The sequence below is a fragment of the Macaca thibetana genome, chromosome 20, assembly GCF_024542745.1.
Source record: "Macaca thibetana thibetana isolate TM-01 chromosome 20, ASM2454274v1, whole genome shotgun sequence".
Lineage (NCBI taxonomy): Eukaryota > Metazoa > Chordata > Mammalia > Primates > Cercopithecidae > Macaca > Macaca thibetana.
Genome location: NC_065597.1, coordinates 28,568,692 through 28,595,989, shown reverse-complemented (window position 1 = coordinate 28,595,989; position 27,298 = coordinate 28,568,692). Strand labels below are relative to the sequence as shown.

Below are 27,298 nucleotides of genomic sequence, written 5' to 3'. Positions count from 1 at the left end.
CATTCTTGCCCCGGAATCCAGGTAATATAATGACCATTTGCTCCCAGAGTACAAAGAAACCTCTTCTGTCTCCAGAGTCAAGGAGATAAGAAGAGAGTTTCCAGCGGGACTATATCAGATTCCCACCCATGGCGTAACAACACCACATTTAAGCAAGAAAAAAACCTTAATGAGAACCAAATTGGGCAGGGGGGTGGGAACCAGAACAGGCCCCTCGGAGAAGGGCTGGGCTGCAGCTGGGACAAAAGGGCCCCCGGCTTTCCCAGCCGACAGATGGAACTGTGGCGGCCTCCCCATTTCTCAGGGGTATCGGAAGATTAATTAGTGACTGCCTGGAAAGTGCTAGATGGAAGCCGAAATGCCTGTCCCCGCTGAGTTTCTGAGCTGTAAATAAGCAGCTTTCTCAATCACAACTGAAATAGCCATGTTTCCTTTTATCTGAGTCAGATCCCATTAGGCCTAACCTGCCCCCAGAGCGGGTCTTGGGTGGTTCCTGAACCACAGCTACGGTTTGCTAACGTCCCATGACAAGCCTGAGGCTACGCACAACCTCAGTCCCTGTGGGTGCCCCGTCCCCGCCTTGGCTCCGAGCACCCTGGAAGTTGGGTTCCAGCCTGACCTCACCTCCAGACACCAACCCCAACCCAGGTGGGCCTGAGCAGAGACCAGCACCCTGCCTCACACCTTGACTTTGTGGAAGCAGTTTAGATGGGTGCGAAACAGAACCCAGAGGCCTCCACATGCCGAGCTTCACTCTGGGTAACCCAGCTCTCGGCTGGAGAAGCCTCAGTCTCCTGCAAGCCCCTCCCAGGATGGTCAGAGAGGGGCCTAGGACAGGCGGGATGAGATATTTATGACTCGCTCTGGCCTCAGGGGGCAACTAGGGGCAGGGAAGTATTCCAGGGGGACCCTGAGTCCTAGAGCAACCACCAGCAGGCTTCATGGCTACGGGCCAAGCCCCAGCTCTCGCTGGGCCTCAGTTTCCTCTCTGGAGGGCCGAGGGCAGCCTTTCTGGCAGTGGACAGTGATCCTGAGGGAAGGCCAGGGTCACCCAGAGTTCAGTGTGGGGCTGGGGTGGGGTCAGCTGATGGCTGAGGAGTCAGTCCTCCCTCCAGAAACGACAGGAACCAGATAAGGGGCTGGGAGGGCGCCGCTGCCAATACCAGCGGCCAGCTCCCACTCAACACAGTCAACAAATATTTATGAAGCAGGGACTCTGGAGCCAGACTGCCCAGGATCAGCGCCTGGCTCCACCATTTACTGCACATGTGACCTCGACCTGTCTGTACCTCAGTTTCCCTGGCTGTCAAGTGGGAAAAGAGTAGCCTGACCTCCCAGAGTTGTTTTGAGGAAGCATCGTGTCTGGCATGGAATGGGAATAGTAGACAAAGCAGCCACTGCCTCTTCCTCATTAATAAATTTTTTTTTTTTTTTTTGAGACAGGGTCTCATTCTGTCGCCCAGGCTGCAGTGCAGTGGTGGAATCACAGCTCACTGCAGCCTCAACCTCCTGTGCCCAGGTGATCCTCTCACCTCAGCCTCCTGGGTAGCTGGGTCTACAGGCATGCACCACCACGACTGACTAGTTTTTTTTGCATTTTGTGTAGAGAGGGGTTCTTCTTTTTTGAGACGGAGTCTCGCTCTGTCGCCCAGGCTGGAGTGCAGTGGCCGGATCTCGGCTCACTGCAAGCTCTGCCTCCAGGGTTTACGCCATTCTCCTGCCTCAGCCTCCCAACTAGCTGGGACTACAGGCGCTCGCCACCTTGCCCGGCTAGGTTTTTTTGTATTTTTTAGTAGAGACGGGGTTTCACCGTGTTAGGCGGTGACCTTGTGATCTGCCCGTCTCAGCCTCCCAAAGTGCTGGGATTACAGGCTTGAGCCACCACGCCCGGCCGAGAGGGGTTCTTACCATGCTGCCCAGGCTGGTCTCCAGCTCCTGAGGTCAAGTGATCCACCCACCTTGGCCTCCCAAAGTGCTGGGATTACAGGTGTGAGACACCTCGCCCAGTCTTCATTATTATTATTTTTAGATTGTTATTATTGGCCTGGCACTGAGTCTGATAAAAAGGAGACACTCAGTCTGCGCCAGCATGGGGCTAGCAGCCTGGTGGAGTTCAGGAAAGGGGGGATCTAGGCATATGTACATACAGAGGAAGATTTGAGAAGGGACCCTTGTTTGAATTTCCCAGTTGCCCCATTTGTAGGAAGGTAGAGGCCACACCTTGTACCCTCCCACCCACCAGCCCCATCTCCTTTCACACACGCTCCTGCACCTTGCTGTCCCTACAAACAGCATCCCCTCACAGCTACCATTTCCCCCTGGCCAGTGAAGAAGCACCAAGAGGCAGACGCTACAACCATGGCAGCAAGAGGCCTGGTCCAAAGACAAGAGTTCAGGTCCCCACTAAGAAGCTCTATGACTTGGCCAGGCGCAGTGGCTCATGCCTGTAATCACAGCACTTTGGGAGCCAAGGCAGGTGGATCACGAGGTCAAGAGATCGAGACCATCCTGGCCAACATGGTGAAACCCCATCTCTACTAAAAATACAGTAATTAGGTGGGCGTGGTGGCGCACTCCCGTAGTCCCAGCTACTTGGGAGGCTGAGGCAGGACAATCGCTTGAACCCAGGAGGCAGAGGTTGCAGTGAGTGGAGACCGTGCCACTGCACTCCAGCCTGGCAACAGAGAGACTCTGTCTCATTAAAAAAAAAAAAAAAAAAAAAAAAAAGCAGCAGCAGCAGCTCTGTGACTTGCTGCAAATAATTCTACCTCAATAACAATAATGACCGTGACAAAATAATAATTATTATTATTACAGTTATCGCTCGACAAGCGCTAACTTCATCCCGGGCACCATCTTCAGTGGACCTGCTCATTCTGTTTCTTGCAAGAGGGTGGGCAAACTTTCTCTGTCCAGGACCAGATAGTAACTAAAGATTTTAGGCGTGGCCAGCCCAGATGGTCTCTGCTCACAACTCAACTTGGCCATTACAATGTGAAAGCTGCCAGAGGAACAGGCGTGGCTGTGTGCCAATCAAACTTGACTTACAATGGGCCGGGCCATGGATTGCTGACCCTTGCCTTACACGGATCCTGAGGGAGATACAATTATGGATCCCATCTTACAAATGGGAAAACAGACTCAATTGAGACTATCAGTCACCTGCCCAAGGACACAGCTTGGAAGAGGCAGAGCCTGACTTCAAACCTACTGCCCAGCCTCAGTTCTCTCACCTGTCAAACAGGAGGAGCCGGTGCCTGATGCCAGCCTGACTGTGAACTGCCCCCGGGGCAATGGCTGGACAGGCGGGTTCCAGGCCCTTGCTCCCTGCAGTATCTGGGATCTGGCATCAGGCATAGAAACCAAGTCCAAGAGGCTTCAGAGCACCCCAGTGTCAGGCCTCTGTGGGGCAGGGTCTGCCTCTCATCAGAACCACAGGCCCGAAGCAAGCCAGGCTGGCTGCTGCACCTCGGCCCCCTTATTCCCAGTTCAGTGTGGCAGACAGAAGCCAGCTTCATGTCCCAGCTCTGCCACTTCCAAGCTGGGCAATTGCTCAGCCCCTGGGCCTCACTTTGCTCATCTGATAAGTGGGTGGATGGCAGCACCTATCTCAGAGAGAGGAAGTGAGAGCTACGGAGAGCCCACAAAGCATTTGTAACAGGGTCTGAGAGCACTCAAGAGGACCAGGCCAGGGCCGGGCATGTAAAGTCTGTAATCCCAGCATGTTGGGAGCCCAAGGTGGGTGGATCACCTGAGGTCAGGAGTTGGAGACAGCCTGGCCAACATGGCGAAACCCCATCTCTACTAAAAATACAAAAATTAGCTCAGCGTGGTGGCGGGTGTCTGTAATCCCAGCTACTCGGGAGGCTGAGGCAGGAGAATCTCTTGAACCTGGGAGGAAGAGGTTGCAGTGAGCCAAGATCACACCACTGCACTCCAGCCTGGGCGAAAGAGCAAGACTCCATCTCAAAACATAAAGAGGACCAGGCCACTGCTGTTTCTATCACTCTCAATGCATTAACCCCAGCCCTGCAAAGCCACCCCCTGACCATGGTTCTTCCCAGGAAGCCCTCACCCTGAATATTACACTACGACAACAAAGTGTAAAACCCCAGTGGAGACTTTAAATACAGCAACCAAAAAAAAAAAACGATAATGCAGGGAAAGCCTGCACCCACCGGCTGAGATTTACTTGTGCCCCGACCCCCCCTCCCCTCACTTCTGACCTCTCTTAATCTCCCTGGGGGTCAGGACAAAAGTCATCCCTCCTGCCTACCCACTGGGGGCTTTACTCCAGCCTGGGCTGATCTTCCTTAATGGCTTTGAATTTCCCAGCCTGACACTTCCTCCTCCTCTTTCTGAGGCTCCCTGTGTAAATAGAAAATCGGTCACCTGATGAATAAATATGCACCAGCAGCCTCCAGTGGCAGGTGAAGAGGGGTGTAGATTACAAACACCTGTGCTTTGAAGACGCCCTGTACTTAAGAAGATTCATTCTTGGCACAAGCTTGTCCTGAGTGCCTCCAAGGCAGGCACAGCTGCCGGGGAGGCACAAGCTCTCTGCTTTAAGGATCTGTTACATTTTGGGTTAAAGGGCTCTAGTGACTAGTCAGCGCGACTCAGACCCAGCCCTCATTTACCTGGAATCTTCCCATGGGGGAGATGGCTCTGAGTTCCCAAAGGCTCACTCCGCCTTCGCCTTACAACCTTTATTTTACTAAGTTGGGGATTCCCGGTTCTAATTTGGATTGGATCCGCTAAGGGAAGTGCGGAGGGAGGGAAAAGCCAAGCTTGCTGTTTGTTGTTGATTTGCATTTCAGGCAGTGGAGGGGAAAAAAAAAAAAGAGATCAAGAATGGAATGGAAACGCTGGGAAATATTCAATATTCTTCCTATAAAAACGGCATATACACCAAGGAAAAAACATAGACCTGGTCAGTTACTGGGAACTAAAACAGACACCACAAAACTCAAAAAGAGTAGATTTTCTCCAGGAGGAGTCTTTCCTGCCCCTTTTTTTTTTTTTTTTTTTAAAGTCAGTAGGACTCTGGTGACCCTCTCTGCCCTGCTCTATTAACTCAGTGAAAACGTTTGCCCAGGTTAGGGCAGCAAAGGCCAGATCCAAGGGAGCTGGGTCTTGTCCAGGCCCCTTCCTCCCCCACACGCTCCTCCTGGGGACTCCAGGGCGGTGTGGAAACCTCAGCAAAAGTGACAGGATCTTCTGAACAGAGAGAGAAAAAAAACCCGAAACCGAACACCGGGCCACGTGCACCCTTCCCCAGCAAAACAATTCAGAAATAAAGCTCCAGGGCAGCGTCTTCTGCAGAATTTTATAAAAGCCTCACGATGGGAAAACTAGGAACTTCCCCTCTCCTCCCTACAGCCCCACATCACTCTCCCCACCCACACACACCCCACCTTCATTAGGTACCGTGTGTCAAAGCTCAAGGGAGATCAACTCGAAGGGAGGGAGGAAAAATAACATCAGCTCATTCCTAGAACCAGCGGTCACACGCAGCACAGCCTTCCCGACCTGCGGTCACGTGGCCCCACCTGGGGCAGGCCTGTGCGTTCCTCCTCGACCCCAGCGGGCACAGGAGTGGGGGTGCCGCCGCGAGGTGGGGGAGGGCCCTGGGGTTCACCACCAAGGGCTCCCTCGCCTGAATTCCTGGATCACCAGCTTCCATTTAGCCTACACTCAATTTTTTTTAAGGTTTATAAGTCCAAATAAGCTGAATTCAGGAGGGGCTCCCCAAACCTCCAGCTGTCAACCCCCTCCCCTCCAGACTGAAAGCGCTACTTGCCCCGAAACAGAAAGTTACAGGGCAAGCGGCTGTCACCGCGCAAGAAGGTTAAGGAAACAGGAAGCCACGCCAAATACCCTCCTGAGCTTCCCCGGCCCCCTCCTCCGACCTCGGCGGAACAAAACCTTCCAGGGAATCCCAGGCAGGAAGGGGGGCGACGGGGGGGGGCCGGCGAGCCAAGCTCGCGCCGAGACCGCGCAAGGGGGTTGGCTGGAGGGAGAGGGAAATAAGCTCCAGGATTGGGGTGGGGGGGCATGCTACCCGATCGGGGCGGCCTGCAGGAAAGTAACTTCACACTCGGCGCTTAATTCACCTTGGAAGGTTTAAGTGCCTCGGCCGCTCGCTGCGCCGCCGCGGCGGAGCCGGCTCCCGGCAGACAAAAGGAGCGAGACGCGCAACCCCCGGCGGCGGCGCGGTGGGGGCGGCGGGCCGGGTGGGCGCTCCCAGCTGCACGTAGCCGCGCACACCGCGGGCTTGACCGCCGCTGGAGGATCCGAGGCCGCGCGCGTCCGCGGGAGGGACCGGCGGACCCAATGCCCCGACCCTGGCTCGGGGGTCTGGCGGAGGGGGGTCGGGTGAGGAAGGGTCCCGGGCGCGCCGGCGCCGCGCGGGACCCGGGGAGGCGCACGGCTAGCTTACCTGGTAAGTAATACAGAGGCGGCTTCAATCCAAACATGGTTCAAATTAGAATTCCATAGTGGCCAAAGAGGGATGAAGAAGGAAAATAATATTAAAACCCAGGAATGAACAAAAAGCACCGTTCAAGCCACGGCGCTCAAAAATGTCCAAAACAATAAAATAAAGGCAGAAGAGCGATCCTGAGAGCGACGAAAAAAAAAAAAAAATCAGTCTTTTTTTCCCCCCCAAGATGATCAAAAGGCTCTCTCTCCGACCAGCGCCCGGGCAATTTCGGCCACCTTGGCCCTGGCAGATCCACAATGAGGTAATTGACGACCAAGGACGGGCCGGAGCCTCCACGGCTGCCCGGGTGTCTTCGCCGCGTGTGTATTTTCTGCCTTTTGGACTTGAGATGCAAATAAAAAAAAAGGAGGGGGGAGCACGGCGGAGGGAAGCAGGCGGGGAAGAGGAGCGAGAGAAAAATAAAGGGGGGAGGTGAGGGTGATGAAATTGGGGGGTTAAGATCTTCAGGGATTACTCATTTGAAAGGAAAAGGGGGGGGGAGAATAAAAAAACAGCCCCCAAGACGTGCGAGTAGCAATCTCTCCTCCATTCAGCCATTTGAATGTCAAGGGCGAGGGTCAAGAGACCTGTTTCCAACAGGGTTTCACGTTCAGAACCAGAAGGAAAAAGGAAGGGGGGGCGGCGGGAGGGGGTATCTCTTGTTGCCAAGGAGAAATCGGCTTTGTTTTGTTTCCCCTTAGCTACTGGGTGAGGAGGGGCGGGGTGGCGGGGAGAGGAGGAGGGGGCGAGCGGGAGAGGGGAGAGCAGAAAATTAATACCCAAACAGCCAAGAAGTACCGAGGGGGAGATTTCTTCTCGTAAATAAAAGAGGCGGCGATTGCAAACAAGTCTCCGGCAGGAGAAAGCAGGCCGGGGAGCCGGATCCCCTCCCCCTCTCGCCACCAACACCCCTCCCCCCGTTTTTTGGTTATCTCCCTGGCCGGGCGTCCCACCACTGACTCAGAGAGAGGGGGTGGAAGGAGGAGGAGAAAGAACTCGCGGGGGCTCTGGCGCCTGGGCAGAAGGAGGCAGGAGGAGAGCGGGGAGGCGAGAGCGCACGGCGGTGGAGAGCCCCTCGATCAATTTTCATGCAAGAATCATTATCGGTAAATTGGAAAGCTGGCTGCCTGACAGCAGATTTGTCTCCCCTAATGAAAGCGAAAGGGTAGGGGCGCAGCGGCGGGCGGCTGAAGGCGGCGGCGGCGGCTCCTTCCGTCTCTACGCGGCATCTTCCAACAGCTCCATGCTTCGCAGGGCGATAATAATAGTTTCACTTGCGAGCTTCCCCCCGTGCGGCCGCCGAGCCGGGCGGCAGATCCATGCGGACGGGGAGCGGGGAGCAGGAAGCCGGGCTCGCCTCTCCAAACCCGGGGAGGGTGGCGCTGCCGAAGGCAGGGTGCTCCCCTTTGCGCCGAAGCGGGGGCCGTTTGCAAACAGTGGGCGGCTGCGGGCGCCGTTGGTCCCCCCTCCGGCTGCCCAACTCCGCGCTCTGGCCGTCCGCCCGCCCGCCCGCCGGTCTTCCCTCCCTCCCCACCCACGATTGACAGCTGCGGGAGCCGGGAGTTCGCCCTCCGCCAGGACCCGGGAGGAGAATCCCCAAACCGTGACCCGGGACTCGGGGCTGCCTTTTGTGGAACCCACGCGGGGCTGCGGCAACGCACACGCTGGCTTGCCCTGGTGAGCTCCTCGGGCGAGCGGTTTCCCTCCTTTCTTTTCCTCTCACCCCTTACCCCGCACCCCACCCCTTAAAAATCCCTGTTGCAAGTGTAATCAAATGCTTGATAGCATCTCCCACACTCTCCCTGCACTGGTGCATTATCAGATCCGGGAAGGCATGCTTCCAGGCAAATAGACCTAATAAATGCTATTACTGGGATTCTGCAAGCCCCGGCTGCACCATAGTAACGAGAGCCCCGGCTAATTTGGTTTAAGAAAACGATCAACTGCACAGAGACTGAGTGTGGAGCCTGTATCTCTCCTCCCCACGCCGCCTCCCTTTCACACCAGCTCAAGAAGGCCCCATGTGATAATTCCCCAAATCGAAGGGGAAAAAACCCTGCCGCCAAACCACATCCTGTGCGCTTATTGTCCAGCCCAGCGATTTTAAAGAGACAGGATCCATTTACCCACGTCCCCCGACCCGCCTCTTAAACGCACGCTGCAAAGCTGCCTCTTGATGTGACAATTTATTTTCAAGCCCTTTTACCTCCTGAGGGGCCCCTCGGTGGCACAACCAGCCGGAATCACGACTAGGTGACACTAAGGGGTCACCTTTTGACCCCAGATACAATCATGGTTTGAGGAGCAGACCTGAGCCCGCAGGTACGCACGGCGGGGCACCGCGGTCACGCCAGGCTTGGGTTCCTGCCAACGCTCTCCAACCACTGCGTAAATCAGGGGTCCCCAGCAGTAGCCCCGGGGTCCCTGCTAAATGCTGCGGCTTCAAATGACAGTTGAACTCCCGGAATACGATACCCTAGAGAAAAGCTCCGGAGGGTAAATTGGAGGAGGTTGGGAGAGTGGGGGGAGCGGCGTGCCTTTTGACCTCTCCAAGCCACTTGCCAAACCCTCGCCTACCCCGCCAGAAAAATTCTTAAATGAGCTGGGCGGAGCGCTTGGAGCCAAGGGAGGGGTGGCGCTCCTCTCCGCCGCCGCCAGCGGCTCGGTGGCTGCGGCGTGCTGGCGGACGCCTTCCGCCGGGGCCCGGCCGCCTGGGGTGCAAGGAGCGTCTTTGAGTCCCCCAGCTCGCTGCTGCGCCCCGCCTGGCGCCCCCTGCCCCCGGGCGGCCGAGCGCACGCGGGCGCAGGGGAAGGCGCCAGAGCTGCTGACCTGGAGGAAACCGGCCGCTCGGGGCCGCCCGCGCCCGCCGCCAGCCTCTGGCTGCTCCGCCCCGCGCTGACCCTGGAGGTCGCGCCAGGCCCTCGGCGCCGGCGGCCCTTTGTTTCCGGAGCTGCGTGGCGGCGCGCTCTCTGCGCCTCCCCTTGCACCCGCCGCCGGCGGCGGCCTGGCAAACAGGGAAGCGGGGTTGGGGTCCAGCACCTGCCCTCCTTGCCCCCACCCTGCGCGCCCCGCCGGGCCTCCGGTCCCCCCTCCCACCCATTTATCACCCGCGAGCTGCACAATCTGCGCCCCTGGGGGGCGGGGGGGTGAGGAGCGGCCAGGACGCGGGTTAGACCAACCGGGTGAGCTACCGCCCACCCGCTAACCCCTCACAAATTGGAAAAATCTCCCATCTTACTTAGGGGAAAAAAAACCAAACTATTTTTAAAAGACCCTAAACTATCAGTTTCTGTTGTCATTCTTTTATTGGTTTTTAATTCTCCGGGATTACACGAACAACAGTAGTAATTAATACTAAACCTTCCTCTACTGTATATGCTAATGGCAGGAGCCATAAAAATTAATTTGCAAACATGTCATTACACAATAGCTGTACAGGCAATAAACCTGTAATTATGGGCCAATCACAGGCATGGTACAGAGGGAGGGGTGCTCCCCCAATCTGCTGGGTGCCCCCCTTCCCCTGCTCCAGTGGGGAAGAGGATGCCAGAAAGAAGCTTGCCTCCTGGGAGCCACCTGTGGAGAACGGAAAGGGGTCTCTAGTCCAGAGCCCCCATCAGCCTGGCTTCCAGGCAAGAGAACTTGGAGACAGCCATCGAGGCCCTCCTGAGATTGAAATTGAGCGTGGTGGCCCGACGCAGTGGCTCAAGCCTGTCATCCCAGCACTTTGGGAGGCCGAGACGGGTGGATTATGAGGTCAGGAGATCGAGACCATCCTGGCTAACATGGTGAAACCCTGTCTCTACTAAAAATACAAAAAAATTAGCCGGGCGTGGTGGCGGACACCTGTAGTCCCAGCTACTTGGGAGGCTGAGGCAGGAAAATGGCATGAACCCATGAGGCCGAGGTTGCAGTGAGCCGAGATCACGCCACTGCACTCCAGCCTGGGCGATAGAGCGAGATTCTGTCTCAAAAAAAAAAAAAGAAAAAGAAAAAGAAAGAAATTGAGCGCAGAGAGGCGACGCAGGGGCTTGGAGAGCTCCCCAGGCCTGGCTGGCAGTGGGTAGGCCAGACCAGAAAGGAGAGGGCCAGAGAAGAGTGGGCATGCTGGTGGGCCAGCTCCTGGCTGATCTAGTCAAAGGTAAACATCTCCCCCTAATAAGTATTTGAATGCCTGCGTCGAATTACCTTAAAATGCTCAGGCCAAGTCCTAATTGCTTTTAGCCACACCCTTGGGAAGGAGAGCTGTAAGATTCTAGTGATAGCCCAGCCTCCTTTGGCCCTGGATCTGGGCGTCTCAAAGTAGGTTAGTGACATTTCCTGGTGACAGGGACCTTTGTAAGGGAGGAAAATATGAGACCCACTATGGGAGGGTGGTTACACCACAGCTGCCGACCTGATGCCAAAACAGCTGAGAAATAGAAAGCAACCCCACTGTGCCCCCCGCCGGCCTCCCGGGCGGCTTTCCATTGAATGGCCGGGTTGTTTGCCACAATGTGGCTGAACAGGGTAGTGGGAAGGATTTTCCCCTTCCCACTGGCCCTTGTGGCTTGGCTGTGGTTTTTGGAACCCATCACTACAGCCATTAATTCCCAGGGGACCCCCCCCGGCCTCTGAGGGTGCCTATGGCCTGGCTAGGGGTGACAGGGGCCACCAGTCTAGGCCACACCAGGACGGAGTGCCAGGTGCCCATGTGAGAAGGGCAGTGCTCTTCATAAGATTTCACCCCAGAAGGATTCTGTCCAAGGAAAGAATGTCTCTGTCTCTCTCCACCCCCCCCCCACACTTCTCCGGAAAAGCCTGGTGGTGGCGATGCTCTCGGTCCCCATCCCTCCGCTCACCGCTGGGGAGGAATCGGACATTTATGGAAAAGAGGTAGGAAACTAGGCAGGCTGGACCACTCAGACCTGTGCCTCCAGGTAGCCCTTGTCAAAGGCTGGGGACGCCAAGGGGCAAACTCACCCCGCACCTTCCTGAGAAAGCCCTGCCCACGCTGCAAGCCCACCCAAGGTGAGAGGGAAGAATGGGCCCTAACAGCATAGGGCCATGTTCTGGACACAGCAGAAAAAGAGAGACAACTGCTTCATCTCTCAATGGGAGAAAAAAAGCCGGGGGCTGGGCTGCTTCCCAGGAGGTGGCATGTGGCCCGCCGGATCCCCACTCTGAAGAGGCAGGTCCCCTCCACCAGCTGCACCTTCAAAATGGAGGGTCCCCAGACTCCCTCTAGCGGGGCTGCCTTTGCCACAGCACGGAGACAGTCTAGCTGGCCAACAGAGTCAGCTGAGAGCAATAAAAATAGCGTCCCAGCACGTGCTGGGAAAACTGAGGCTGCAGGCTGGGGTCTGGAGTGCACGCGGCGGGGTACCTCGGCTGGCAGCTGTGCCCATGGGCATCTGGTGGCCCCCCAGGACCAGGCCACAGCCTCCCCCTCTGGAGAGGGGCACTGCTCCCCAGATTCCAGGAAAGGGAGGGGCGGGGAAGCTGCGTGGCTAACCTGGAATGACCCATCTGTCCTCGGGTGGGCAGCCTCCGTTTCCCTCTTTAGGGTAATAATACCAGCTGATGCTCCCGCGTGCTCAGTCTGTGCCAGCTGCTGTTCTGAGCACTTTTCCTGGATGGCGCATTGGATCCTCGTGACAATCTGGTTCAAGGTCACCATGAGTTCCATTTTCCAGATGAAGAACAGATAGGTCAAGCAGCTTGCCCAAGGACACACAGCCAGTGGGTGGCAGAGGTGGGGATGGAACCCAAGCTGGCTCCCAAGTGCATGTTCATTACCATCGGCAAAGGTTTGCAGTCAGACTTCAATTCCATCTCGCCCCACTCTCTGTGTGCCCTCGGGCAGTGACATCAACCTTTTGACCCTCAGTTTCCTTACCTGGAAAATGAGGCGAATCACCCCTGCTCTCCAGGAAGATGTGTGTAATGACACCGGTGCCTGGCACACAGAGACTCCATGAGCAGAGCAGCCATTAGTCCTGTCTTTCAGATAACAGTGGTAATAATGCTAATAGTAGCTCCCACTGATTGGGCCTCAGTGCCCCGGGGCTCCATGATGCCTGCTTTCCTATGATGTCATCTTACTTGGGACCTGCCCCAGCATCCCCTCCCCCTTGAGATGGACACCACAATGGCCATCACCCACTTGTGTGCATGAAGATGCTGAGGCCCAGAGAAGTGAAGCCAGTCACCAAGGGGCAACGGCATACAGGAAGGGGATACACCCTGTTTCTCTTTCTGTCTGGCTCTAGTCCTTAGGTCACTGGACCGTCTATGAACATTCCAAGTCTCAAGCAGTCTGAGGTTGAAAGAAAAAAGGGAACCTCTGTCTAGTCACACCTCATGGTGACTTCTGCATATCCAGGTTTTGTTTTTACCTTCGCTTGGTGGGAATTACAGGGCACACCCCACCCACGTGTGCTGTCACATCTCAGAGCATTTAACCGGGATCCTGGGGCCGAGGTGTCCCCAGCCTGCCCCAGTGCAGTCAGAATGGTAATCTGCCAAAAGTGATGCCCACATAGCCAGGTGCAGCGCTTATACCCATAATTCCAACACTTTGGGAGGCCGAGGTGGAACGATTGCTTGAGCCCAGGAGATCAAGACCAGCCTGGACAACATAGTGGGATGCCGTCCCTACAAAAAATAAAAATGTTAGCCAGGTTTAGTGGTGTGTGTGCCTATAGTCCCAGCTACATGGGAAGCTGAGGCAGGATGATCTCTTGAGCCCAGGAAATGGGAGGCTGTAGTGAGCCGTGTTTGTGCCATTGCATTCCAGCCTAGGTGACAAAGCAAGACCCTGTCTCAAAAAAAAAAAAAAGAAGAAAAAAAAAAGAAAAAAGATACGTCTGCCTGGTACTGTGACTATGGCCTTATTTAGAAAGAGTCTGTGAAGATGTAATTAAAAATCTCCAGGCCAGGCGCGGTGGCTCACATCTGTAATCCCAGCACTTTGGGAGGCCGAGGAGGGCAGATCAGGAGGTCAAGAGATCGAGACCATCCTGGCCAAATGATGAAACCCTGTCTCTACTAAAAATACAAAAATTAGCTGGGCGCGGTGGCAGGCGCCTGTAGTCCCAGCTACTCGGGAGGCTGAGGCAGGAGAATCGCCTGAACCCAGGAAGCGGAGGTTGCAGTGAGCCGAGATCGAGCCACTGCACTTCCAGCCTGTTGACCGAGTGAGACACTGTCTCAAGAAAAAAAAAGAATCCCCAGACCAGATCATCCTGGATTATTAGGGTGGGCCTAAACTCAATGGCAAAGGTCTTTATAATGAGAGGAACTATTTGCACCCCCATGTTTATCACAGCACTATTCACTATAGCCAAAATATGGAATCAACCTCGGTGTCCAACACAGACAAATGAATCTAGAGAATGTGGGACATACACGCAATGGAATACTACTCACCCGTAAAAAAGAGTGAAACCCTGTCATTTGCAGCAACACGTGTGGAATTGGAGATTCTTACGTTAAATGAAACAGGCCAGACATAGAAAGGCAGACACTGCATGGTCTCACTAATATGTGGGAACTAAGAACGTGGATCTCATGAAGACAGAGGCGGGAGGGGTAGAGGGGAGGGGGGACAGAAGAGAAGTTGATTAATGCGTGCAAATATACAATTAGATAGAAATAAGACCTAGTTAAAAAATAAAAAAAAGATCTAGTTCTATAGATCAGTAGGGTGACTATAGTTCATAATAATCTATTGTACACTTCAAAATAGCTAGAATAATTCAATTTTTTTTTTTTTTTTTTTTTTTTTTTTTTTTTTTTTTTTGAGATAGACTCTCGCCCTATCACCAGGCCAGAGTGCTGTGGCTCAAGCTTGTCTCACTGCAACCTCTGACTCCCCGGTTCAAGCGATTCTCCTGCCTCAGCCTCCAGAGTAGCTGGGATTACAGGCATGTGCCACCACACCCAACTAATTTTTTGTATTTTTAGTAGAGACGGTGTTTCACCATGTTGGCCAGGATGGTCTCGATCTCCTGACCTCGTGATCCATCCTCCTCGGCCTCCCAAAGTCCTGGGATTACAGGCATGAGCCACTGTGCCTGGCCTCAAATATTTCTAGAATAAAGAAAAGAAAAATATACCAAGTACACTGATTTTTTTTTTTTTTTTTTTTGAGACAGAGACTCATTCTTCACCCAGGCTGGAGTGCAGTGGTGTCAGCTCACCACAGCCTCCACCTCCAGGGTTCAAGTGATTCTCGTGCCTCAGCTTCCCAAGTAGCTGATTACAGGCACACGCCACCACGCCTGGCTAATTTTTGTAATTTTAGTAGAGACAGGGTTTTGCCATGTTGCCCAGGCTGGTCTCAAACTCCTAACTTCAGGTGATACACCCTCCCCGGCCTCCCAAAGTGCTGGGATTACAGGCATAAGCCACCACACCTAGCCCCAGTACACTAGTTTGATCTGTACAAATTACATAAATGTATTATCACATTAATTATATAAATTATTAAACTATCATATAACTCCAAAAACATGTTCTTAAAAAGAGGAACAGACAAAAGAGAAGACACACAAGAGACACGGCCACATGAAAATAGAGGCAGAAATTGGAGTGCTATGGCCACAAGCCGAGGGACGCCTGGAGCCCCCGGGTGCTGGAAGAGGCAGGAAGAAGCCGCCTGTGGGACCTCCGGAGGGAGCGTGGCCCCACTGACACTTTGATTTCAGTTTCATTCCGTGAGAGAATACATTTCTGTTGTTTTAAGCTGCTACCCAGTTTGCAGTAATTTGTTATAGCAGCCACAGGAAGCTAATACATCCTGTCACTTCTGTCAAATGCCCTCTGTCCTATCAGCCCTGGGAAGCTCTGGGCAGTGTCCAAGTCTGGAAGCTGCATGCTTTGGGCCACAGCTGGGTCAAGCCATCCTTCAGGTGTGTCACAGGGACTCAGATTGAGATAAAGTGTCCTGAGGCCCTGGACAGGGGTGTGGTGAGGCTGCCTGCCCTCCACAAAACTCACGTCAGCACTCCACTGGGACCTGCCCGCCCTCTCATCTCACTACCTCGTGACACACATTTGCCAGCCAGGCTTTGGGTGGAAGACCGACCCCCCCGAGATCATCAGATGTGGCCATCTGCCCAGGAAAATAGCCCACCAGCCTTCCTGAGGGTCGACCTCTCACTGCTGGTCTTGCAGACGCCTGCAGGCCCCACAGGGCCAGGGGTGACAGTAACGACAAGAATCCCTGGTGGCCAGCTTCTTACCAAGCCATGCCCTTTCATCCCAGCCTCTAGGGCAATTGGGTGGGGCCAGGTGGCCAAGTTCTGGCCAAGAGAATGTGGTGGAAGGAATAACTGGCCACATCCAGGCCTGGCCCGGAAGAGCTGCCTGTGCGAGCCTCTGTGTTTCCCTTCCTGGGTCTTTGTAATGGATACCTTCTCCCAGGATGACTCTGAGTACAGATACTGAAGCCAGCAACACCTCCATCAACTGATGCTCAGGGCAGAGGCCCCTGTTCTGGCTCCCCACCAATCCTACATTATGTGGGCATGTCCTTGAGAAATAAATATCTACTGTACAACTTATAATATAATGCACCCCTGTGAAGTTGAGTCTCTTTGTCATGGGGGTTTGTGTGAGTTTAACTAACAACACAGGCCGGGCGGGATGGCTCATGCTTGTAATCCTAGCACTTTGAGAGGCTGAGGCAGGCAGATTACTTAGGCCACGAGTTCAAGACCAGCCTGGCCAACATGGTGAAACCCCACTTCTACTAAGAAATACAAAAATTAGTTGGGCATAGTGACGCATGTCTGTAATCCCAGCTACTCAGGAGGCTGAGGCAGGAGAATTGCTTGAACCCGGGAGGTGGAAGGTGTAGTAAGCTGAGATCAGGCCACTGTACTCTAGCCTGGACAACAGAGCTAGACTGTCTCAAGAAAAATAAAAATAACTAACGGCCGGGCATGGTGGCTCACGCCTGTAATTCCAGCACTTTGGGAGGCCAAGGCCAAGGTCAGGAGATAGAGACCATCCTGGCTAACACAATGAAACCCCGTCTCTACTAAAAATACAAAAAATAATTAGCCAGGCGAGGTGGCGGGCGCCTGTACTCCCACCTACTTGCGAAGCTGAGGCAAGAGAATGGTGTGAACCCGGGAGGCGGAGTTTGCGGTGAGCCGAGGTCGCGCCACTGCACTCCAGCCTGGGCGACAGAGCGAGACTCTGTCTCAGAAAAACAAAAAACAAACATAAAAAACAAACAACAAATACCCGTAGGTCTCCTTTCCAGATGTTGACTTTCTGCTGAGTACTGTGCTACATGCTTTAAGTACATTATCTTGTTACATCTTCACAACAAAAGCAAGTCTATTATTATCCCCATTTTTTAGATGAAGAAACTGAAAAAGCCTAGAGAAGTGAAGTGATTTGCTCAAGGTCACACAGCCAGTAAGGAGCAATGCTCAGATTGGAACTCAGACAAGTCGGAAGCCAGGCCCTGTATTTTCAACTCTCTCCATGCGGCCTCCCTCATCTCTCTGTGGTAGGAGCTGGCAAAGACGCTTTACCCAGAAACCCTTCTTAATTAAAAGCAAAACAAACAAAAAACAGGAAGGGTAAGAACACTGCATCTGCAGCCTACATGCAAAACTGTGTGTCCGACCTCCAGTTGGGGCCTGCCCCTGGAGCAGGCTGCCAGCAAGCTCAGTATCTGGAAACTCTTTAAAATAATGGTTTTACAAGACAGAGGCAGCGATACGACAAAGGGCCTTCCTTCCTATGACTACGGAGATGCCAGAGAAATCAGACAGCGACTGTGCTGGGGACTGCCCAGGCCACATAGTCATCCCTGTGAAGGGACCCTCTGCCTGTCCTCGAACGCCTCCTGGGACACAGACGGGCCACTTCTGGAGGGAGTCCATTCGTCATCTCAGACAGCCCTGGTTGTCAACATTCTGCATTGTGCAAAGCCAACAGAGCCCTGGCAAGAGCTGTTGGAAGGTGCCACGGAGGTCCCCCGAGGGGAGGAGAAATATGGGAATAAATGCGACTCAGAAGTCCCTGGACCAGCAGGTCACACCATCTGTGGACACCGTGACAGCGCGGGCACGGCTGGCCTCCTCACATCCTGCTCCAGTGCGGGCCTGCTCTGGCCGCGGTCCTGCTCTGCTGCGTGGGGGCAAACGGACAAGGCTTTCTTTTCCGCAAGCACTCCAGAGACCAGGCGAGGCCCTGCTCCAGGAAAGCAGGCATTGTGAACAGCCCTTCCCACTGTCCCCTGCTGGGGTCTGCTGGGCAAGAAGTCACTGACAGGGTTGTAACTCTCCATTTGTGGATGACACACAGATCTCGCTGTCTCCTCCTGGGCCTAACTGGTTCAGGTCCATGTAGCCCTCTGGCCAAGAAGATGTGGTTTCTACGAGCAGCTTCATCCCTGCCTTTCCCCTCATGCTGGGTGCAAGCTTTTTAGTGCGACAGACCAGAGTGGGATGCCCGAGGGCCCTCTGTGTCCTTCTTTGCCTTTACCTTGAAAGAAATCTGGAGCCAGCCCCAGCCACTTCCTTTCCTATTGGTCTTCCTCGCCTGTTCTTTCTGGACTGTCCCCATGGCCTGAGCTGTCCTTTACTTGCCCTCCAGCGGGTCATGCCTGAACTGATGGGGCAATTCTCGATGTGTCCCCAGCATGGGGTATTCAGTAGAATGGCTCCTCTGTCCTGGCACTTACAAAGCATGGGCACGGCTCAAGGTCTCTCAGCCTCGGCACAACTGACATTGGGGGCCGGATGATTCTTTGCTGTGGGGGCTGTCCTGGGCATCGCAGGATGTTTAGCAGCATCCCTGGCCTTGACCCACAAGATGTCAATAGGACAGCACAGTTATGGCAATCAAAATATGTCTACAGGCTGGCAGGGTGGCTCACGCCTGTAATCCCAACACTGTGGGAAGCCGAGGTGGGTGGATCACTTGGGTCCAGGAGTTCAAGACCAGCCTGAGGAACGTGGCAAAAACCCATCTCTACAAAAAATACAATTAACTAGGTGTGGTGGTGCACGCCTGTAGTCCCAGCTACTTGGGAGGCTGAGGCAAGAGGATCGCTTCAGCTTGGGTGGCAGAGGTTGCAGTGAGCTGAGATCGTGCCACTGCCCTTCAGCCTAGATGACAGAGCAAGATATTGTCTCAAATTTAAAAAACGTTTCCAGATACGGCCAACTGTCGCGAGGAGCAAAACTGCCTCCGTAGAGAACCACTTACGTAGCCTAAATAATCCAGCCAGCACGCTGGGTGACACAAGTTTTAGACCTCCTTCTATGGCTGGCCTTGAGCCAACAGCTGCCCTCTCTTGGCCCCAGCTTTAGCACATACAAATTTAGAGGGGCTGAATGGGGTACTCTAGTCTTTTAGCTGTCTCAGATTCTCCAGTGCTGCTTAGAACCAATGGTTCCAAGATGGGGATAAGCTTGTGACTCAGGACAACAGGATCAGAAGGGAAGGGACCCAGGGTGTGCCCCCCAGCAGGGCTCATGCAAGAAACACAGGAAATGGGGTGTGGACTCTATGGGGTGGGCAACCGTGGTGCCTCTGGCATTTCAGTGTTTCTCCCTTTTCTCTGCAGTCCTCTTTCTCCCCAACCTAAACAAAACCTGCTCTGAAAAGAAATATCTACTATTAATCATTCACGCACTAGCATGACTTAGCCTTGCCTCTGCTATCTCTACAGAATCCAGGCTGTGTCCCTGGTTGGGTCCATCTCCTAGCCCCTGGAACAGCTATAGGATGTATTTGGGAAAAGCAGGGCAAAGGAGACTTTTTTTTTTTTTTTTAAGATGGAGTCTTGCTCTGTCACCCAGGCTGGAGTGCAGTGGTGTGATCTCGGCTGACTGTAACTTCTGCTTCCTGGGTTCAAGCGATTCTCTTGCCTCAGCCTCCTGAGTAGCTAGGATTACAGGCGCCTGGCACAGCACCTGGCTAATTTTTGTATTTTTAGTAGAGACGGAGTTTCACCATGTTGGTCAGGCTGGTCTCGAACTCCTGACCTCGTGATCCACCCACCTTGGCCTCCCAAAGTGCTGGGATTACAGGCACGAGCCACCATGCCCGGCCACAAGGAGACATTCTTAAGTGCATTTACGCTAAAAACAGTGGCTTCCATTTCTAAGGTCACGTGATGAGGGAAACTACGGAGTACCCTGTATTGCAGGAGCTGCTACAGGGAGGGAGAAGCCCCAGCCTGGTGCTGGACTTGGTGGGAGGTCATTTGACTCAGAGGTATCATGGTGAAGAGGTGGGGCCAGCAGGGCCACCCACAAACCAGGTGCTGTGTGGACAGTCCCCCGGGCTTCACGACCATCAGTCTCATACGGCAAACACTAGCTTGTGCTGAGCTGAACACAGCACCAAGGCCAGAGCACTCTTAGTTAACGGTCACAATCCCAACCCATGTGTCCCAAAGAGAGCCTTTCCGGTTGTTTGTGGGGGTGGAGTAACCCAGAAGCATCTCCGCTTCAGCTCTTCACTGGGAGGCAGGCTGGCTGCGCCTGGGCAGAGCGAGACACACCTGTTCAGTTCTGCACAGCGGGGGCTTACGGGTGTGGGAGGGGATGCTCGGTCCCAGCACGGTTCTGCCCCTGTGGCAGGTGTAGCGTGGCTCTGGCCTTCTCTGGCCTTCAGTCTCTTCCTCTGTAGGATGCTTGGACGAAATGATCCCCCAGGCCCTCCAGCTCGGTGAGCCCATGATTAATAAAACTCAGACACACCATCTGCTCGCTCTGACATTTAAGAAACAGAACGGGTTTTCAAAGAGAAAGCTGCCCTGTGCAGCCTGCTCCCCGCCTTCGCCTGCTAATCCAAATGTGGGTTCACACCCTCCCCGCATCCCAACCCTGACTCTACAAATTCCAACATGCACACACACAATCACACGCAGAGCGCGCTCCCCCTCCTCCACCCAGAAGGTCAAAACCGGATGGGGTGGGGGTGGGGCAGGGCAGCTGAAGGCCGAGGTCTGCCCTAATAAAACCCTGAAATGACTGACGTCTTCTGGGCCTCCCACCCTTTATACTGCCTTCTCCACCCGGAGGGTAAGGATGCATTTTGAAAACCACACGTCTCCAAACTTCACAACTCCCCTGATGCCGAGACAGCCTTCCCTCATGCTCAGCCCGTTCCCAGTGCTGGGGAGGGAGACTGCTCTCCCTTTCTGCAGATGGGAAAAGTCAGCCCAAGGTCACACCAAGGACAAGCAGCGAGGCAGGGACGCGGCTCCTGACAGAGTACACGCATGTGGAATGTTCTGTGCCACGCAGGGCCCTTTCCCCTGCGATGCTCATCAACACCATCCCCACCGCTCTGTCCTCCAGACAGCCCTTCACCATGCACCGCGGCTTTGCCTCTTATGCGACGACTCAGAAACAGGACCTCAGGCCCACTCCGATCCCAGGCACAGAAGCAAACCCTCTGTGCTATGCCCATGGCTCTGCCTTGTCCATGGAGTGGCTGGCAATTGTAAGCACTTAAGGCCAGGCCCAGAGGAGGGTAGTGGGGGACAGTGTGGGCCCCCAGGTGAGACTCTCCCACCAGCTGGAGGGTTTTCACTAGGCCCAGGAGCTGAGCCAGGGCGGTGGGGACACGGTCAGGACAGTGAGGCCTGTGCCAGCCAGGTGCCTGCTGTGTGGCTTCCTCCAGGTACCCAAGCTCCGCCTCTGGCAGGGAACAGTGGAGAAAGTCCCTCGGGAAGGCCCTAGCCTAGGGCCTGGCACTCTTTGTTGACTGAGTCTTGGTCACCCCCAACTCAAGCTGTCCTCTTGCGGCTGGCAGCCCTCCTGGGGAACCCCCAGGTGGTCAGCTCTCACCGTCCCAGCCTTGGCCTATGGGCCTCACCGGCTGGCTTCTAGACTCTTCCTCCATGCTGGTCTCCTCCTGAACATCCATGCAGCTGCCTACTCCCACCCTGACCTCCCTAGACAAAATGCCTGCTGCTTCCCACCATTCTCCCTGTCAGGCACAGCCCCCAGACCCTCCTCTCAGGCTCTGTCTCAGCCCCTACCCCCATCCCCGCCACACCACCCTGCTTGGAGAAGTGGCCTGAGTGTTTCTCATAATGACCAGTAAAAGCAACCCAAAAGAACTAAATAAGAATGTACACTGGACTTCTTTTTTTTAAAGACAGGCTCTCACTCTATTGCTCAGGCTGGAGTGCAGTGGTGCAATCACAGCTCACTGCAGCCTCAAACTCCTGGGCTCAAGGGATCCTCCTGCCTCAGCCTCCCTAGTATCAGGGACTACAGGCCCATGCCACCTCACCTGGCTAATTTTTTGTACAAACAGGTCTCACCACATTGCCCAGGCTGGTCTCAAACTCCTGGGCTCAAGTGATCCTACCTCAGCCTCCCATCAAGAGCTGGGATTACAGTTGTGAGCCAGCACACCTGGGTACCTCCAGCACCAAAGAGCTGTCAAGACTAGAAGGAATCACCATGCCAAAAGCAATGAGAACAGGAAACCCTCAAGGTGACCTAGCTCAGAGGCCACATTTGCCCCAAGAGCATCTACAGGTCCGAGGAAATTTGAATTTCTGTTTTTATGGCCTTGAGAGTTGGGGGGAACACAAAACCAGGCCTCAGGCACTTTGTACAAGTTGGGGGGTCTGATTGGAGACCCTCCCCACAATAAGCTGGGACTCCAAAGAACTACCTATTCCGTGTGAGTGACAGGCAAGTCGACCAGCCCCTGTGTGAAAGGACAGGCAGCGCGGAATCTCTAGTGCTGCCCAATGAACATCGAGGCCTGAACTGGATGAAGGGGGTCCAAAGCCGTGTCTCCAGGCATCTGCCAGACATGCAAGTCCTCCTGAAGAAAAGCACCTTCATTCTGAGCTTCGAAGCATGCCTACGAGAATGTTTCAAATACAATGAGCTGTACACAATCGAAAATATCCAGGCACACAAGAAACCACACTTCCCAGTTGAGAATCAGCAGCCACAACAGCTGACAGAAGCAGACCTGCAGTGACTTTGGAAGTTGGAATTACAGGTACCCGTTCAACAACCCTGCTGACTTCAATATAAAATAAAAGACAAGCCTGCAGCTGTCTGCAGAGAAGAGGAAACCCTAACAAGAGAAGTGGCACAGTCTAACCTCTCACCGGAACGTAGGCCCCACGAGGGCCAAGACTCCTTTGTTCCCTGCCATGACCCCTAGAGCAATGACCTGCCCACAGGGGAGCTCAGTAGCAAACTAACTAAATGAACACACTGGACTAAGGCGTTCAAGGAGGGGACAGGGCAGCCATCCGCCTGTTCTGGGCGAGCCTGGTGAATCATTCTAGTCAGTGAGCAGATAGGTGAGAGGAGATGATTAACCCCAAATTTCCCTTCAACGTGACATTTCTCTGTGTGAACGCAGGCACTAATGAAAAAACAAACCCAGCCACAGAACGGCCTCCACAGTGGAGAAAAACAACCCAGAGGTGTAATGACTATTGCAAAAAGCTGAATCCTTTAGGCCAAAACAAGCACCCCCCACCGTTATAATTTCGAGTTCTCCATTCTTTATTACAGCTCATAGGCTTGGCTTGAGAAGCCTGTACCAGGGATTCTTTCTGTGGGGGCAATTTTGGTGCCTGCAATTAGCTGAACAGGCAGCTTTTGTCCCTGCTAAAGCACTCAATTGCAGGTGTAATTAGGTTCCCTCACCCCTGAAATCTGCAGAGAGCCGCCCGCCTTGACTAACTGCACCCACAATTAAGTGCTTACGGGCATGTGGCTGGAGCCGGGAAACATGTGCACGCAGCTAATAGCAGGGGCACCAAGCAGGTTTGCAAAAATAGACACTGCGGTGGAGAGATCCAGGCTTTTTGCATTTGTTGTTCAAACGGCTCTGTCCAGCTGGGAATAACGAGGAAAGACAAACACACCAATTAGGCTAGGTCCATACATAAATAAACTGCACAGCTCCTTAATTAAGACACTTACAGGAGTGGGCAAAGCTGTGTGGAGGCAGGGGAAGGTGAGCCATGCCCTGTGGGGCTGGCACTGTGCAGGGGCACCGGCCTTGAAGAGCACCCAGAGCGGATGCCATGGTGGCCGAGATGGCGGAGTCAGGGGCAGACCCGCTCCTGGTGAACACAGCTGTGGGCCACTCCAGCCAAGGGATACTGAGGCGGGTGGGGGAGATTTGGGGGCTGGAGAGGGACTGGTGGGATATGGGGAGGAGCCCCACAGGTCCTCCAGGGCAAGATGGAGGTTAAGGCAGCAAAGGAAACGAAGGTGGCTTAAATCCTGTGTGTCCAGAGAACGGCAGTGGGGCACCGAGCCTGCTCCTGGATCCTTTTCCCAGAGCTGGTTGGTCTGGTGGGTGACCTCCTCCCTACAAGCAGCAGTACCTGCCCTCTCCTCCTCCACTTCCTCCCCACAGGGGCCTCTGAAGGTGGCAAGTCCCCAGTGAAACCACCTGCTGGCTTCCAAGGCCGGCTCCCCCAGGGCACCTTTAGTTGAGACCCAGGTCCTTATCAAGTTCCCTGGCTACAAGCACAGTCAGAGAAAAGAAAGGACGCATGGGGCCAGCGATGAAGACGGTAATGCCAGGAAGTGAAAGGCCGCCGGGGACTGAGGGGAATCGGTGTATTTCTGCTTCCCAGCACCCCCAAGCTTGTAAACTCCCTGCCGCACTGCTGTATTGCTTCTCAACAAGAAAACCAAGCAGATTCTAGTCGCTGCACTCAGGCCAGGGAGAAAAGCTTCCCTCTCTCCCGACAAGCTGAGCCACTGAAAGCGATTTGCCTTTTGCAGGGCTCAGCAGTCCTGGCTGAAAGCAAAGGGCAGAGGCAATATTTAGATAATTAAAAACCCATTGCTGGCGGGCCAGCCGGGCGGCCACAGGTGGCTCTAGGGTGGCCCAGCAACGGCTCAGATTGGCCGGCATGCCTCTCTTCTTCCCTCCCCTTCTGGCCTGGGTTTCCCGATTCAGCTACGGCTGTGGGAGATGAGAGGCCAGCAATCCAGCCGGGTGGCCAGTGGGAAATGCTGCCCAGGGAGGGGTCTGGGCTCAAGGCTGCGATTCTGGCTCCATGGCCCTCACTCAAGAGCCGGCCTCAGCTGCCTTTCCATCCACCTCTGCTCCAGCCACACTCGCCTCCCTGCCTCAGGCCTCTGTGCTGGCCGTAGCCTCTTTCTGGCTATCCATGGCTCCTGGCTCTATCCCAGCCTGTACTCAAACACCGCCTCCATAGACAGGCCCACCCTGACCACCCCAGCCTCCTTGACCCCTCACTCTCCTGCGGGGCTTTGGGTACCATTTGATTTCTGAATCCACACCTGACTTTTCTGTCCTTCATCTTTCTCGCCAGGATCTCTTCGGCCTTCACCACGGGGTCAGCTGTGCAGCAGACACACAGTGACTGGACAAGTGAGTGGCCAGGTACGACGCCACCCAGGCACCTCGGAAGAGGGGTAGGCACGAATCCAGATGGGGACTGTGGCCTCCGTGAGCCCTATGGCTCTGGAAGCTTCCTCCCATGGGGGGTCCCTGCCCCATGGGAGCTTGAGCCCAGAACTCGAACCCTGGCTGAGCTCCGCCCCAGCTTTCAAGCACCCGGACAGCCCCGTTGACCCCAGGTTGGGCCGGCCGGGCAGGCCTCAAGCCCTCATTTAGCTTCACCTTTGCATTTTTAAAGCTCGTCTCAGGTCCAGGAGTCGCTGAGCTCCCAGGAGCGGGGCAGGGATCCCCGTCTCCACTGTCCCGCCCTCTCTCCACTCCCCTGCTCTGAGCAGATGCCTGTGAAAATCAAAATGAGGATCGGCTCCTCTTTGCACGGCCCATCCTCGATGATCTGTTGTCATGGGGACAGCCAGAGCGTGGGCCACCACCATCCACAGCTAACCTGCAGCCTGGATTGTAGGCCCTACATCACCTGCCTTCCGACCAAATGCTGCCCAGAGCCACTAATGAGCCACAGAACTGGCAGCTGGAATTTCCCTCCTGTCTAGCTTCTGCATCTCAGCTTCACTGGAGCCTTCCTGGGTGAGGTGCTGGAGAGGGCAGGGCCTGACCACTGCCCAGCCCATTCTTTGGGGTGGCGCCTGCTGGCTGGAAGGCTCAATGACTGCGTCAGGCCTCCTGCTCTTTCTCCAAACTCTGGGAGCATGTGTCCCATGCACAGGGTCACCATTCCTTGCTGGCTCCATTCCAGGTCCTGAGTTTCTAGAGACTTCCCCTGTGATCAACGATCTTTCCTGACAGCAGCCCCATCCCTTTGCCTGTAGCAGTGGCAAAATCAGCCACACCTGGCCCATCCCGGGAGGCCCCGGGCGCCTCTTCCCTCCCTCTCACCCCTCAGAGACAGGAACGGTGACATGGCCGTTCCGAGCCAGGCAGGCTCCAGTGGGCAGGGGCTGGGAGCCAGAGGGCCTGGGTTCAAAGCCACCGCCATGCAGGGCCTGTGGCCTCGTGGTACCTCAGATCCTTGTCGCAGTGAATGTGGGCGAAGAAGCTGCCACCCGATGGTGTGAAGCACAGTGGAGGCCCAGCCGTCTGTTATCTGTGAGGTGCGGCTGATGTCCCATGTGCTAGACGAGGCCCTGCCCGCGGCCCACACAGGCAAGGACTGCAGAGGCGCCTGGCAAGCAGTGAACGCCTTGGAGACCCTCCTCCTCCCTGGGAGCTAGAGGCTGCTTGGCCGACCGTCCTGCCTCCTGGAACTTCTGGATGGAGCCCTATTTCTTCTCACCCGCCATGCAGCCAACTCCACCGTTACTTACTGACAGAAGGTTTGGCCTCTCCTTTTCAGAGGAACCCCAGCCTTCACCTCCTGAGCACCGCCCACTTCCCTAAAGGAAGCAAGCCAGGGAGGTCCCACCGAGAGAACTCAGAACTTCCTGGCCTTCAGCCAAAGAAGCCTTGTTGGTGACCTGGCCAAAACCCATTAATCCCTAGAGGTGGCTGGGTCTCCCTCCTGGGGACTGTTTCCCTGGGACATTCCCTCCAAGTTCCTCTGAATCTCTTTCTCGTGGCCTTCCAAGTCTGCTTTGCCACTGTCCCCTCTTGCAGCCCCTGTCCCGATGACTCAGCCCTTACTGTGTCTTCCATCTTTGAATCCCAAAGCCTAGGACTAGGGCCTGTGTATGGAAGGTTCTTAATAAATGCTTTCAGGTATACAGCAGGTGCCCAATGAATGCCCGTCAGGAGACACATGAGGCAGAGGCAGGGCCGGGCAGGACAGGCCTTTGAAGCAGGAGGGAATTAAGAAAGAAGGTCCACTGGCCCTGTGGCAACGGCTTTATTTCTGCAGGCAAAGTAGGGGTGAGGGTGGAAAAATGGTTCCCACTGGCACCAAGCCAGGAGCTGATTTTGTGTTGGTCTCTCAGGCCCTGGGGCTGGTATCTTGACACATGCAGCTCTAGGTCAGTGATAGGACCTACTGGGGATCCCACCCACTTCTCCTTTCACCCAGTATCACCCCAACCCCCAAGCAGCCTTTCTCTTATCAGCCAACTGTCACACCCAGAGGGCCACGGTGGCTTTGCTTTTTAATCCCTCTCTCCCCGGCCCAGATAAGGAGGCCAACCTTTACCCTCTGCTGCTTCCCCTCAGCAGCCTGGAAAGCTCCCAGATCACACAGGCCTAGGGTGTCTATAAAATCCCACTGACTCCGGAGGTAACCCAGGCGGGGTGGAGAAGGAAGGCCGAGGTCAGGGTTTCCCATCTGGGAGAATCTCATACCCGCCCCCCAGAGACCTGGCTGTGGCCCCAGACAAGGGGAGGCAAAGACAAGTGCCTTGTTCCCCGAGGGCTTGGTAAGGACGCCTTGTTGTATGACTGTGGCTCTGAACCTACTGCTTTACCATCCTGGTACTA

The 27,298-nt window shown here is 54.9% G+C and overlaps 2 protein-coding genes across 9 annotated transcripts in view; both read right to left on the bottom strand.

The window, feature by feature from the left end:
* GSE1 (Gse1 coiled-coil protein) overlaps positions 1-27,298 on the bottom strand; it is a 504,030-nt gene that overhangs the window by 112,336 nt on the left and 364,396 nt on the right. For 2 of the 7 annotated variants that reach the window (XM_050773601.1, XM_050773604.1), the window contains exon 1: positions 6,443-7,157. The exons of the other annotated variants lie outside the window; for them this stretch is intronic. In XM_050773601.1, the coding sequence (XP_050629558.1) occupies positions 6,443-6,479 (37 nt within the window). In that variant the 5' untranslated portion in view covers positions 6,480-7,157. Of the gene's footprint in view, positions 1-6,442; positions 7,158-27,298 lie in introns of those variants that run through there. 7 annotated transcript variants of the gene reach the window in all.
* Positions 1-27,298, bottom strand: part of LOC126944333 (cytochrome c oxidase subunit 4 isoform 1, mitochondrial) — a 327,288-nt gene that overhangs the window by 244,108 nt on the left and 55,882 nt on the right. The gene's annotated exons all lie outside the window — the stretch shown is intronic.